General features: G+C 38.9%; 1 protein-coding gene and 1 long non-coding RNA gene across 3 annotated transcripts; one reads left to right on the forward strand and one right to left on the reverse strand.

Moving 5' to 3' along the window:
• Positions 1-1,298: 1,298 nt before the first annotated feature.
• On the reverse strand, positions 1,299-5,383 carry LOC136280204 (uncharacterized). Its single transcript, XR_010717177.1, has 3 exons — positions 5,230-5,383; positions 3,757-3,803; positions 1,299-3,521 (listed from the first exon to the last, which is right to left on the reverse strand). It is a non-coding gene; the product is annotated as an uncharacterized lncRNA (long non-coding RNA).
• LOC131795955 (uncharacterized) lies at positions 4,549-13,243 on the forward strand. 2 transcript variants are annotated; one of them, XM_059113604.2, is made up of 4 exons: positions 4,549-4,695; positions 4,972-5,175; positions 9,414-11,772; positions 12,855-13,243. In XM_059113604.2, the coding sequence occupies exons 2-4, from the start codon at positions 5,016-5,018 to the stop codon at positions 13,021-13,023; spliced, it is 2,688 nt and encodes an 895-aa protein (XP_058969587.2). In that variant the 5' UTR covers positions 4,549-4,695; positions 4,972-5,015; the 3' UTR covers positions 13,024-13,243. The 2 variants fall into 2 exon arrangements, with proteins under 2 accessions (XP_058969587.2, XP_058969580.2); XM_059113597.2 differs by lacking the exon at positions 4,549-4,695 and having other exon boundaries at positions 4,876-5,175.
• The last annotated feature ends 85 nt before the right edge of the window (positions 13,244-13,328 follow it).

A 13,328-nucleotide genomic window follows, 5' to 3' on the forward strand; every position in this document is an offset into this window, starting at 1 on the left:
ATCGAACCTCTATCATATCAGAAATAGCACAAGTAATCTGGAAAACAATCTATCTTGAAAATGATATTGATTTGACTAGCAGAGGTCAGTCACAACATTTTTTTTTCAATCACGCAGCATGTAAATCGAAAGAGATGAAACTGAGGGGAGGTTTCGAGTCCGTCAGTTTCAACCAGGTGGATGGAAGGGGATACTGAAGCTTAAGTCGTTGTATTTTTTTTTCGCAACAATTTTCGAACTCGGACCTCCCAACTCCTTCAAAAATTGAACACGACAACCATGGTTTTTTTTGGCACAATTTCCGTTTATGTTTAAAATTTGCCGTCAGTCACTCTGTCACTCATTATAAGCAAACACACCTCATTAAAAATTCTTCATTCATATGAACTCAGTCTTTCGCCCCAGGTAAAATAACATTGAACTCAAATGGAGCTGGGGTTAATTGTAACTTTAACAGAAAATTTTGCAAGCCCGAAGATGCATAGCCTATATTTCACGCGGCCTGTGTCCATAATCATTTACAAAGGGAAATATGACAGTTCTACTCTTTTTAGATGGCATTGTTGCTAGTTTTGTCTTCGCGTGATTTGTACCCGACTTATTTTCAAAACGCCTCAGGCATAGATCCTATGAAACATTATCTTTAGTCCTCCAGGCATAGGAAAGCAGCTGAAAGTCGGCTGAAGTGCTATCAAAAATATAATTTGTCTCCAGAAAACGTTAGCCCTGGGGCTTTTTGTCTTGAGGGCATCAGTGAAGTATTCTCTACGACGAAAAGCAGAGCGAAACCCACATCTCAAAAAAACCCCCCGGACATTAGGCGCATCAATTTGCGAGCGTTTGATGTCGATTTACCCTGTGTTGTAGTTTCGTTGGCCGTGTTGTCCATGCTCGTTCGGCACCAGCTGAGCCTCAGGTACTCTAGAAGATTTCTAAGCAGGTAAGACAGTGCTAAATGAAGATACAGTTGTGCAGTTAATTCAAATCATTGCGTCTAAGAAACTGTTTTCGTTCTCGTGATATTCACATCTACGTACAAAACAGCGATAAGGCCAGGATAACAAGGTGTCTTTGTCGATCGTCACGAAATATTTTTCGAAGTAACTCTCCACTTCCACTCAGGTTACACATATCATCCCCGTTTCAAAACACGGTGCATGATTACGACATCAGATCTTAGAACAACATAGACATTTGCACGATACTTTCGCACCAAAACCTGCTTTATGTGAAGATATCGGTCAATGTTACTGCATAGAAAATGTGTAACACAGGCGGGCATAGTATGTACTCGGATTTTCTAGGCTTTTTTGAGTGAAAGCACCTTTTTTTGTGAATATTGCTGATAATTCGGACGTTAACAGTTTTTTTTTCTTTCACTTTTTTCTTTTTGTGCAACTACGTGGTAATAATCTCTTGGCTGGTAACTAATGATTAAAAGTTTGCTTCAAACTTATCACTTTCCTTGCTTGAACAAAGCTTAATTTCCAAGCGAAACTACGCGTTTGGACTGGATAATAGAACTTCTTTAATACGTCATGTGATTTAAGTCTTTCACGTGATCAGTGTATTTGTTATAGAGGAAAATTAGAAAGCTAAAATACATCCTGACGTACCCAGGGGGTATCAGGAGGTCTTTGCAGGACTCACAATGGGTAAACAGAGAATCAATCCACTTTGGAAACTAAGATTGCTTCTGTCTCACGCACGTTACAAATGAATTTTACATCTTTACTAGACATGTAAATTGCGGAATTAACAAAATTATCAGACAAATTTGAGTGTCTCAATTTCAGTCTTGAACATGTGATGAAGACTAAAACTCATGTACGTAAAGCACTCGCATGGATAAATTACCCACACAAATGATTATTTATGGTTAACTTCAACTTGAGTGAAGGCCTTTAATATGTACTTCCCCGGGATTTTGAGTTGAAGCGAATTCTTCTTTTTTTTTCGCTCTCCGTGCAAAAGGTATTCTTCTCTGTTAATAAAAGGGGTCTGTTTCTAAAGAAACTGTGGTGCTGCGGTTGTGCTGCGTCGGTGGGTGGTATTACAAGATAATTTGGCGTCATCAACTGAGTTGATAACAGCTCTGACGAAGCATGGGTTAACGCTCGAAAAGTCAGCTTTAGAGACTGAAACGGTGCACAATTTACAATATTTATTCCGTTGATAAGACCGTATTATCTAGTATTCTACGTAAGTTTTTCGAAGGAACTATGTCAACGAATATATTCAATTTAGAAGGAAGCCGGATTGTAAAAGAAATTATGTAAATAAGAGTTTTTTTTACACCTTACCATATTTGTTTTTCAAGGCTTCGCCACCGTCGCGTGTTGAAGCCTACCTAGTAAAAACCCCAGCTCACGGGCTACAGCGGATTCAGCTTTAAACGCAATACAGTTAAAGTAAACATCGGTCATATTTTCTCGGGCCGGTCTTGGGTTTATAAAATTTGTAATGGAGGATAGCGGTTAATTCACAGTTTCGCATTTTGGCAATTGTAATTTGCTTAGAGTATATAGGTTAAGTAAACCTTCTTTAGTTCAAATGCATCAATACAAATGAATGTGAAGTCTAATAAGTGATAAACATTCCTTACAGTCGCTCAATCAAAATCATTGTCGTAATTTTAAAACCGTTTGTTGTGCGAAAATGTATCTCGTAATATCTGACATATACTCATCGATCCAAAGATTGAGCTAGGTAGTAACGTTTGGAAGGTCACGTGGTTCAACCACGTGACTTCCCCTTCATTGGGCTTGTACTTGATCCTCATCCATCCTCAGTCGATATCTCAGGTAAGATATTTTCCTGCCAAATATGGAAAGGACGTCACAGAGAGAGTCAATCAAAACCTAACGTAGAATTTCTCACAAACTAATCTATGCTACCTGTCTGAATAACCATTAACATTTCTGTGTTGAGGTGACCCAATAAATTACATCAACTCCGATGAAACCCAACCAGACAACACGATTTTCTTGAAATATAGAAATAACAAATTATTCAAAGCTCAGTGAGTGAATGGAAAGAGGTTTAAAAAAAGGGTCGCAGAGAGAGACTGGTCATGTTCCGGTTCAAGAGCATGAGGTGTGCGCCATGCACCCGGCTGAAAATGCTGTGGGCACTACCAAAACATTCAATCACGGTGCCTCGGAAACGCTGGCGGCTTGCTCTAAAAATACCATAGTGTTTTAACGAGGAGGTGAACGAACATCGAATATTTGTTCGCCAAATGCCACCACCTCCACAGGGCTGATTATTTTGCGTGGTTGATTACGGAAGTTTCTGATGCATTTGCATGGCCTATCAGTTATTTTTCTTCTTTTGTATTGACGCTCTTTTCATTCTCTGTAGTTAGTTTGTTTTCCCATCCACATCTTTCTCTTCTTATTTTGGCATTTAGTTCGTTTAGTTCTTAGCAGAACAGATCCAGGGTAAAGAACAGGAGTTAGGAATAGCATCACGATAAATAAATTGCCGCAGGCAGGCTTTGATGAGTTCAGCGTCGAAAACTGAAAGTTGAACGAAGAAACACATTGAACCACTGAGAAAAATTAATTGTCAAGTGCGTGCATGGTTTGATTGATCCGATTAAAGAGTATCTACTTGGGCAATGACACCAATTTTAGTTTGACGCCTTGGTGTCTTGGGCCCCTATTGAGATGTTAAGAGTGCTAGCATTTTAATGCCAATAACTTGTCTAAAAAAGGCTGACATGCCTGAAGGCGCAGAAAATTTATAACTTACTTCAATAAATCCTTGGTCTACAGATTCCATGTTCAGAGATCTTTAAGCTGAAATGCGTCGGAATGGAAACTTTTAATTAAAATGGAGAACTTCGAGCACTAATTTTTTTCTTTTTTCTGGATCAGCCTCGCGAAGCTTTTAGAGAAATAACTGAATGAATAGATTTTTGATCAACGTTTTTAAGATAGCCTCAAGCAAGATATCAATAACATGCCAGCGTTCATGCATTAACATGAAAAAAGATGTTTTAGAGTTTGAAGAAGGTTCTAGCGCTGGTCAAGATGGATCGTTTGTTGATTAATGTCCTTATATCATGGGATAGTTACATCGTCCCTCTAAGTACGAAAGTTAGTCAATATAAGTAGGACTTTCGTCCATGGTAACATGAGAGCAATAGTGAACTTTTCTTTAAAATATTGTGTCTTACAACAAGAGGATGCTTTGTATCTCTTTTCTATAAATAACCAAACAGCAAAACAGCACCAAACTTTTACTGCAAGTACAGTATCTATTTTATTTTCAGAGAAAGCAAGCAGTCAAACGTAAGTGGTTTGAAGTAGCCCTCACAGAGCTTAAAGATTAGAAATTGTCAGATTTTTTCGGCGAGGAAAATAGGACATCTAACAGATTTGAAAAATATCATCATCTCCACAAAAGGCCGTGTAAAAATAGCGTAGTTTACCACAAAAAATGTTAAAGATTACGCGAAGTCTTTTGCTCACTCAGACTTACGATTTCAACTTTATAGGTTAACTTAGAGGCACTTTTTGCTTGAAATAATTATCGAAATGAGTGGAAGGACCTAGCAAGTCTGTTTGCACAAGCCACCTTGAACTCGCCCTGGTTAGCTTGCGAGCCGCCCAGCAGGACGTGTAGACAACCAAATATAACTCCATGAATAGCATTGTATTTCCCGAGGCTATAAAGACACACACTTTGGTAAGGCACATATAATAAACGTCTCCTGGGGGTTAAATATGCAAACGGCTTCTAGACTAAGAGCTGCCGGCCAATTTAGCATAATCAGGCCTGCTTTACACACAATACCCGACTGTCACTTGTAAAATTTGAATAAAGGGGAGTGAGGTATAATTGAGCATTTTAAATAGGTCCTTTTGTCAAAACGTCCCGCGCTGACAAAGGACGCGGCTTAAAAATTTCTAATAACAATTTTCCGTCAGTGGTAGCTCACTGGATGAAATGCGTTTTTTGCAGCATACGAAAGGAGTTTAACTTCGCAAACTGTTTTTCAAGGAAAGATGGCAGTGAGGGTGAAGACAGACAGAGAAAGTCACCTCTCGTATTGTACAGGGGCTTTAGGGAAGGTGGATTCTCTGCAGCTACAGAAAAATGCTTCAAATGATGAAAGTTTTGACCTTGTCAGACAACAAACGAGCTTTGTAGATGAAACTGCACAAGGTAGGGAAATAGTGATTCAGAAAATTTGAACCAATTAAAAGCTTTTTTACGTACGTGATAATGTGACCGGCGGATACGTTCGAGCGGCAGATAGTTAGCTTTAGGCTCTAGTCGGCCAGCTGGTTTCTTCCTTTTCAGCTAAGCACAACCCTCGTGAGAACTTAACTCAAATTTCCTCAAATAAAAACTGTTGCTAGGGATGGCTGACTTAAGGAGGCTATAGTCGTTTAATTGCTTTCATTCGTCATGTGCCAAACTTGTGCACAATATGATGAAAGCGAAATTAGGGCTTTAAAATTCACAATACCGCATGAGGTAATAAAAAGCCTGAGGCGTTTTTCGGTTCCCTGAACAATTTCTCCTCTGTCACGTTCACATTCTCATTCACTGCAATTTAATAAAAGACCTATCGAATTGGAAAATAAGAAACGAGTGTTTACTCATTTTGCATCTCAGGCTTTTTTACATTAATTATGGTGAGATCGTGATGAAGCCCGTCAAATACATCTGAAGACAATACAAATACTACTCTTCCTAACATTTTGCTACTCTAATCTATTCCACGGTAAAAAAAACACGCACAAAAAAAAACAACCGCTTTTCTTTGTAAACATGTTTACATGAAAAGCAGATCTAGACTGGAAAGGGTAATGAAATTCCAAAGGTACCGTTTTAAGTTATATATTCTAGATTGTCGTGAAATGAAGGACATGGCTGAATTGTGCACTTTTCTAGCAAAATATCTGGCTTCCGCACGACTGTTAAGTAGATAATAAATCAAAGAGTTGTTTATTTTTTTCCTCTGGAAAGTTCGCCCGTGATTTTGGTTAATCTTATGGCTCCAAATATTTCCTACAAGGCCATAAATCTTAATCACGAAGACATTCATTGTATGCTAGCTTGAACTCGACACGTTCGTTCACTGGAAGCCTCTTAAACGGAAATCACTTGTTACCATTCAGCTGTCTAAGTAGTGAAGCTTTTTACATGAATTAAATATACGCTAAACTGAGTACTTATATACTGCTTGTCTCAGCCATAAAAGATCATTTTCCTTTCATTTTATAACCAACCGATTCAATAAAAAATCGAAGAGAAGTTTCCAGTCGTTCGAAAGCAGAGATATTCTTCAACTGGAATTATAGTGCGAGAAAAGAAGAAAAGATTTGTGAACATACTGCCTGATCGCATTTGAGGCAACTTTTTGTCTCAGGAATTCATTACTTCATCAAGTTTGGCGTATCTTTTTCACAATGGAAAACAAAGCTTAAAATAGAAATTGTAAGCCTTCCATTATCTAGGCATTAGAAGGCCATGTTAACGAAGCGTAAAATGATCACGCACATTTTGTTTTCAGTTAAAGCTACAGTTTTAATGATTAATTTTGACCAGATTCATTTCATTGCTAAACAAATTTCAGAAGATAAATTGATAGTATGCATTGAATTCTCTGCTGAAGTGTTTTTCTGTAGATATATAGGCAATACCTGTTTTCGCTAACAAGTTTAACAAGTCTAAAGGGAGGTAAAGAAACACCCTTAAACAACTTATTTCACTTCGTTCAAAGCAGTTTTCAGTTGTTGGCCTTTTTAAGGATCTCGAACTTGATTAAATTTTCCCATGCCGTGTAACTTAACTCTGGTGCCACAAACTAGAACACATTCTTACATAGGCTTGCCAATAACAATGATTCCTTCTCTAATAACCACATACTACATAATGGAATGATCGTGTGCGCTTTTCACAACATTAGTAATTTAAATTTAATAGCATATGATATACACATCGTCGACAGGTTATCGTCAAGGTTTTAAAATAATCTGATTTAAAAACTTCACGTCTGAAATATATCGTTCACCTTTATCGTGCAGACTTCTGTTTCAGTCTCGCTTGAACCTTCATGTAATGCACTGTGAAATGTATCTGCATCTACGTAAGTAGGAGACCTGACTTTCAAGAAGAGGAACAAAAATCTAACTTGAAACCAAGGAATTTACAGCAGAAGCCAAAGCCAACGCGAACAAGAAAAACATTTTTGACAACACAGATCAGTGAATTGTGATCCATGGGTCGTGGGGTTTTAAGCAAAATTTCTTGTCAATATTGACAGTCTGTACTCTACTGTAGCTTCAGTTGCCATATCAATGTGATAATTTATCATATTTTGCTGAGCTCGTTTCGTCTAGTCTCAATCAAACAGATGTACGCTTTGCCACTAATATTTGCTCTCACGTTACTATAGCATAATGACCCCCAGATAAGGGACCACTTTTAACAAACAACGTGTAGGTCGGTACCATTTAAGTCGGCTACAAACTAATTGCCTTTCGATGTATAAAACTAGACTTAGATTGCAAGTATTTTGTTCACAACTGGCAAGTTTCTAGCTTTTACAACTGACATGATGTCTCCTTTGAATTAAGCTCGAGAGGCACTGGATCAGACAACTCCCATCTCTTTGAGACTCGTAAAGATTCTAACACATGTCTTTGATAATAATAGATTCTAACACATCACTTTACTCAAATAATATCACAGATGTACTCACACGACCTTTGACTTTTCCTTGACAAACCACGGTTGAATTACGAAGAACGTAGATTTTATCAAGTCTAAAGGTGAAAATATTATGTCTCCATCCTTTGGAATGCACCTAATCGAAATTCCTTAATACTCTAAATCACGCAAAACATAGCTTTAATTTTTATTTATCTAGCTTTAGTGGTCAAGATTCTCCAAAAGTCTTACACTCCCCTTATCGACCAGACGTGAAGGAAAAGTCAACACATTAGCTACCTGCACAAGTTTTATGTCTCATTTAAGCTTTGCTCTTCACAAAAAAGAAAATTAAACCTACTTTGAACCGCAACTTGCTCCTTAAATTTTGTAGATTTGAACTGGCTACAAGGTAACATCCCCACTCATTTACGCTTCTCAAACCCAAAATGTAATCTTGGTTTGATTCTTTCAAAATATTTTTCCCGGGACAATATCACTTATATCAGTTTTACGTAATATGGAAAAAATTCAGGAAAACAAACATAAAAAATACGATCCACGGGCTTAAGTCACGAGAAAAGGTGCCAGGTTGCTAAGGAAACCAAAGTGCCTTTGACAACCTTAATTTCCTGCAGATCTAACGGACGTATTAGCCTCAGTATCTCAAATTTAGATCAGTTGTTGACTTGAAGTGGTTGAGTTGCCTCATATGGAAATCAATTCACTATTACCGAGACTAACTATATAAACGTTTTATAAATATAGTAAATAGGGAACGAACCATTTTACGCATTCGAACGACAATACAGCATTTTGTTATTTTTATTAAAAATTGTGGACATAAACACGCATGTTTGCGCAATTCGTCGAATCAATTTATTGGTATTGGTATATATTATTCGTATAATTTAATACCCTTTTTATTAAATTTTATAGAGAGTACACTTAAAGAGAGTGCATTTTGAAAGGTGTATTTTTAAGGCGCTTAGGAATCAAATGGCTTGGGTTTCGTAAAATCTTATGAGATACGAACCGCTCCATGATATCGGGGACATAATTAGATTTTAATGGTCTTCTTATGGCTCTTCACGGAATCCAATTTTCAGAAGCACGATATCATTACTATAATTTTGCTCAAAAAAGTGTCATGGGCTATGTATAGCCTAATTTGAGACATATGAACTCAGAGCCAAAGCAAACGACAATTTATCACAGTCACTTTTCAAGCACGTGCGTCATTCATTTGCTCCATAGAGGAGAGGTTGCCTGCCGACTAAAAACAAACCCGCCAACGCATGTAACTATATTACATCGTGAGAAAAATAATAAACGTGCCTTAGTATTGGTGTGTTCCCATTGTTAAAACTGTAATAAAAACAACAAAATCAAAAACAAGAGAAAAATTACTCATCCTTCTTTTTTCATTCAAGAATATTCGTCTTTGTGAATGATATGATATGACTTTCATATATTCTTAACCGAATATTCGTCTTTGTTAAAACTTATTTCACATATCCTAAAGTAACATCAATGAAAACTAAATTTTTGTCTGATTGCGATGGCCGGGAAGCAAACTTATTATTAGAAATTATTTAGGGAATTCAGTATGGGTCTACTATGAACACACGACCAACTGGACAGTTAAGGTTTGTAGTTCACAGGCCTGGCACGGACTGTGCGAGGTCCCAACATATAACTGAACGAGTTTTAGTTAATTTTTCTTGTTTCTCTCTTCTCAGGGAACGTGTCTTTCTCGCAAATTGATCCTCACCGGATTATAAAGCAAGAAACAGACGAAAACTATAACATTACAACGCCGCCTCGCTCAGCCAGGAGCCCTTCGCCGAGAGGAAACAGGCGAAGTAAATCGCCCCAGGATAATGCATCGCCCCACCAATTCACCGAGAAGTTCTCGCCAGACAACATGAAAAAAGAATATTCAGAAGATGTTTCCCCACCTGGGAGCGCGGCTCGTTCACCAAATTCTCCCTTTTTTGAGAGGAGGTCGCATTCTGAGGCCATTGTTGTCTCAAACACAACCTTACACGTACCGGGTTCTCGGTTGTTCCGACCGGACGAACGAATGAGAAATCTACATTTCGAAGCGCTAAAAAACCATCAAGGTTCGACTGTACATGCTGATGATCTTCCTTGCACCTCTAAGAGGGTTTACAGCCATTATGGTTCAGTTCCTACCATGGTTTCACGTTACCCGGAAAATTTTGTTGTTCCACGTTTTAGAGCACGAAGCAACGAGGATTTTTTGCGCCACGAGTGGCAACAGTCCTCTCTGTACGAGGTTAGTCATAGGGAGCCTTCCCTTTACAGAAACGGTGTTACAAAAGTCTTAAATGAAAGTGAACCCAGAAGTAAGAATACCTCCAATGGTTTCCAAGAAGAGCAAGGGCCTGAAGTGAATGGCTCATCGCCAAACGACCCCAAAACGTATCAAAACGGGGTCTCCGCAACTGGAATAAATTCAGAACAGGGCGCTGTCCACAGGAAGGACGAGGAGCCAGTGTGGAAGAAATACCAGTGGTACAGAGACCGGAAGCGACCACATTCTCAACAGACTAAACCGCGTAAATTAGAGCAAACCATTTTCATGCAGTACAACGAGATCCGCTGCAGAAGAGTACAAGAGGGAAAGGTAGTGAACGCAGGCAGGAGGAGATCGTCAGAGTCTTGGTTTCTCGGCAACGGTAAAGAAGTCAATCATTCGCATCCTTTGTCTCCTAAAAGGGCTCGCACTCATGAGTATTCTTACGGAGAGGCGCAGTCCAACATTGCCGTTGTTGAGCAACTACGTTCCCCACCTCCACAAACGCTGGGCCACGACAATTTGGAGCGCGCAAACAAATCGTACGTTCTGCCCAGGGGTAACCTTACTCACAACGTTGACGAAGACAATTTGGAGAGATTCAAGGACGCGGATGAAACCGATTTTAACAGGACAGGAAACTTTTATTGTTTCTGTGGTAGGGAAGGCTGCATTGAGCAACAAAGATCAGCTCGGCCTGTCATATTCTGCCATGAAGAACTAAAAGCAAGAAACCAAGACTGCAGCACTAAGTTTAGGGAAGAGACAGGCGTTGAAATCGTTGATGGCGAAGAACGAATGTCCCCTGACCTTGGAGATGACACTTTCGAAGGGATCAGCAGCCAAATAGATAATGATAACACAGAGGTTCTTCCCGAGAAATTGCGTCGTTGTCCCCAAGACGTAGCAAAGATTCTGCGTCTTAACAGGATCGTAAAAGCCGTCACAAATGGCAGGAAAAGGGCTATTACTTCAGATTCGAAAAAAGAACTGCAAACAGTCATTAAAATGAAGAAACGCGAGAACAATCACAACTCGACCGCACATGGAGATGATGATGAAGTTACGTCTATAGGAAGACTCGAAAAGCGGATGGAAAATCTGAGCGATTCTGAACAAGAGAGCGACCAAAGATGCGACAGTGAGAATTTAGCGGAGAAAACGATAGAGGATGATGACGATGATGAAGAAGAAAGAAATCCTATTGGAAACTACATGGATTATTTTAGCTACCCTGAGAAAAAGCCTCAACAAATGAGAAACGAATTCGATAACAGTTCTGTCTTTCCGCAGTCTGTTTCCGATCAAGAACCGTTTCCAGTTCGCAAGCCAAACGGTGTTGAAGATATACCTGCCCGTGATGACGACGCCGCGGTATGTCAGGTAAACGGGCTTCTTTCACTGCCCGGATTCAAAGAAACAAAGTTTAACATCAGCCTAGGAGAGCTTAAAAGACGGATGAACCCGCCGGAGACACTAACACGAGTTGAAATGATATCATACGTGAGACAGGCCAAGTCATCGGGGAGGGTTCTCCTGGACAAAAACAACATCGTCACCGCTAATCGTTCGCGCCCCACTATTCTTTCGCGCGTTTGCGAGGGTGAGGCGCAAGTCTTAGCCGAAGGAATACAGAAGATGAACAGGGACTATCTACCGCTTACAGAGCTGGCTCGTAAAACGGTCGACGCTTATAAGGACGACGACTGTCAGGTAGAGAACTGTGAGGACTGCAGACTCAAACTCAGAAGAAGAATTGTGGATGTTGAAATAACAAGGTCAGTGTAACAAATCGTTGAGCAAATCGATCAAGTATTAACAGTAAGCATTTCTGAGACAGTTAGGGAATGTATTTAGATTTGGTTATTGGAATAGGGGAAAATGACATCGTATGGAGCAACCGTTTCAACAAAAAGATGATGTCTTGTTTGTATCACACTCATCGCTCACCTGGAAATCATCGCAGAGACGGTTCAGGGTGGACCGTCCTTTTTATAGAATGCTACTGGTATTTCAAGGGGTTAAATTTGAAACTGGAAACGTACGTTACATGATGGCAAGGCAAATCTTCAGCCAGTTGTGCTGTATCATATATAAAAGAAACACCGTGTATAACATATCAGATATCAAACACTGCTCGAACGATGAGAATCGGGTACACTGCAAAATATCAAAAGATACTTGCGCTTTTCTATAAAGAGCTAAAATTTATTATTATTTAATTACCCGGTTTGAATAACCGCAAAGTGTCACCCTTTTAGTTCAAATGTTTATCAGCGTTTACATGAAAAATTTTCAAGTCGGATCAAGCCTTTCTGTTAGGTAACCCTTATCGAAATGCAGGCTGGCTCGAGTAGAAGGGTTCAAAACTTCTTCAATTTATTCATGTTACACAGACTCAAAAGCCCAAAAGCTAGGCCGGAATGGCAAATCCACTCAAATAAGCACCTTTATTCCGCATTTCTTGCTTAAAATCATGTCCTTGATCATCAATTACTATCATTCCGTCCTACATATTCGAGTTTGTAATTTTCTTGTTTTTGAAATCTTTGTGGCCTATATCGTTTGTCTTTTTCGGCGTTAAAAATACCGACCTGGGTCTGTCTCAAAGCAACCACATATCGTACTAACAGCAACCCGGGATAGCGTAGAGTGTTTATTCTCAGAAATCTTTGCTATGATTCAATCTAGGATCGTGTTAAGGGTCCCTCCGTTTGATTCTCTCTTAGCTTGGTATGATTAGAGATGGCTTTTCCCGTTTTTCAGCCTCTATCATCCTTAAAAACGATAAATAATACAAACATACTGTGGCTAAACTCTGACATATTGATTTGCTTCTCTTGTTTCAATTTTTCTACAGAAACTCGCTGAAAGAGCTGCATAAGACTATCGAAGACAGTAGAAAGGACGATCTACTTCATACATTTGAGCTTGCGTCGCACACTTTTGGGGTGGCAAACATTCTCAACCATTTATCTCTTCTAGATGACTACTTTAAAACTTTGTTATTGACGCTACAAGACGAATGAAACGAAACGACCGCGCATAGAAATTAAACACTCACAATCTCCGAACTGAAACAACGAAGACTAGAAAAGTAGTTATACAACTCAAAATAAGAAATTTCATAAAACCTTCTAAGCAATTATCGCGGAGAGTGACAGGCCAAATAACCAAATGATCGATTTGAATTCGATTTTTGATACTTAGAGGGAAAGAAATAATTAATTTTTTTTCTATTGTGTTTTAAGAAAAAGTGAAAAAACAACTGATTTAAGTGTATTCAATGATTAAAAAAGAATATTTTGCTAAAAAAACTCATTTGAATTCATCT

Source organism: Pocillopora verrucosa, chromosome 4, assembly GCF_036669915.1.
Source record: "Pocillopora verrucosa isolate sample1 chromosome 4, ASM3666991v2, whole genome shotgun sequence".
NCBI lineage: Eukaryota > Metazoa > Cnidaria > Anthozoa > Scleractinia > Pocilloporidae > Pocillopora > Pocillopora verrucosa.

What these genes read in the sequence shown, in the direction of transcription:
- LOC131795955 (XM_059113604.2), top strand. Translation starts at nt 5,016, where the DNA reads ATGGCAGTGAGGGTGAAGACAGACAGAGAAAGTCACCTCTCGTATTGT. An exon ending in TGTAGATGAAACTGCACAAG is followed by an intron (nt 5,176 to 9,413) that starts GTAGGGAAATAG and finishes CTCTCTTCTCAG; the next exon opens with GGAACGTGTCTTTCTCGCAA. An exon ending in GTGGATGTTGAAATAACAAG is followed by an intron (nt 11,773 to 12,854) that starts GTCAGTGTAACA and finishes ATTTTTCTACAG; the next exon opens with AAACTCGCTGAAAGAGCTGC.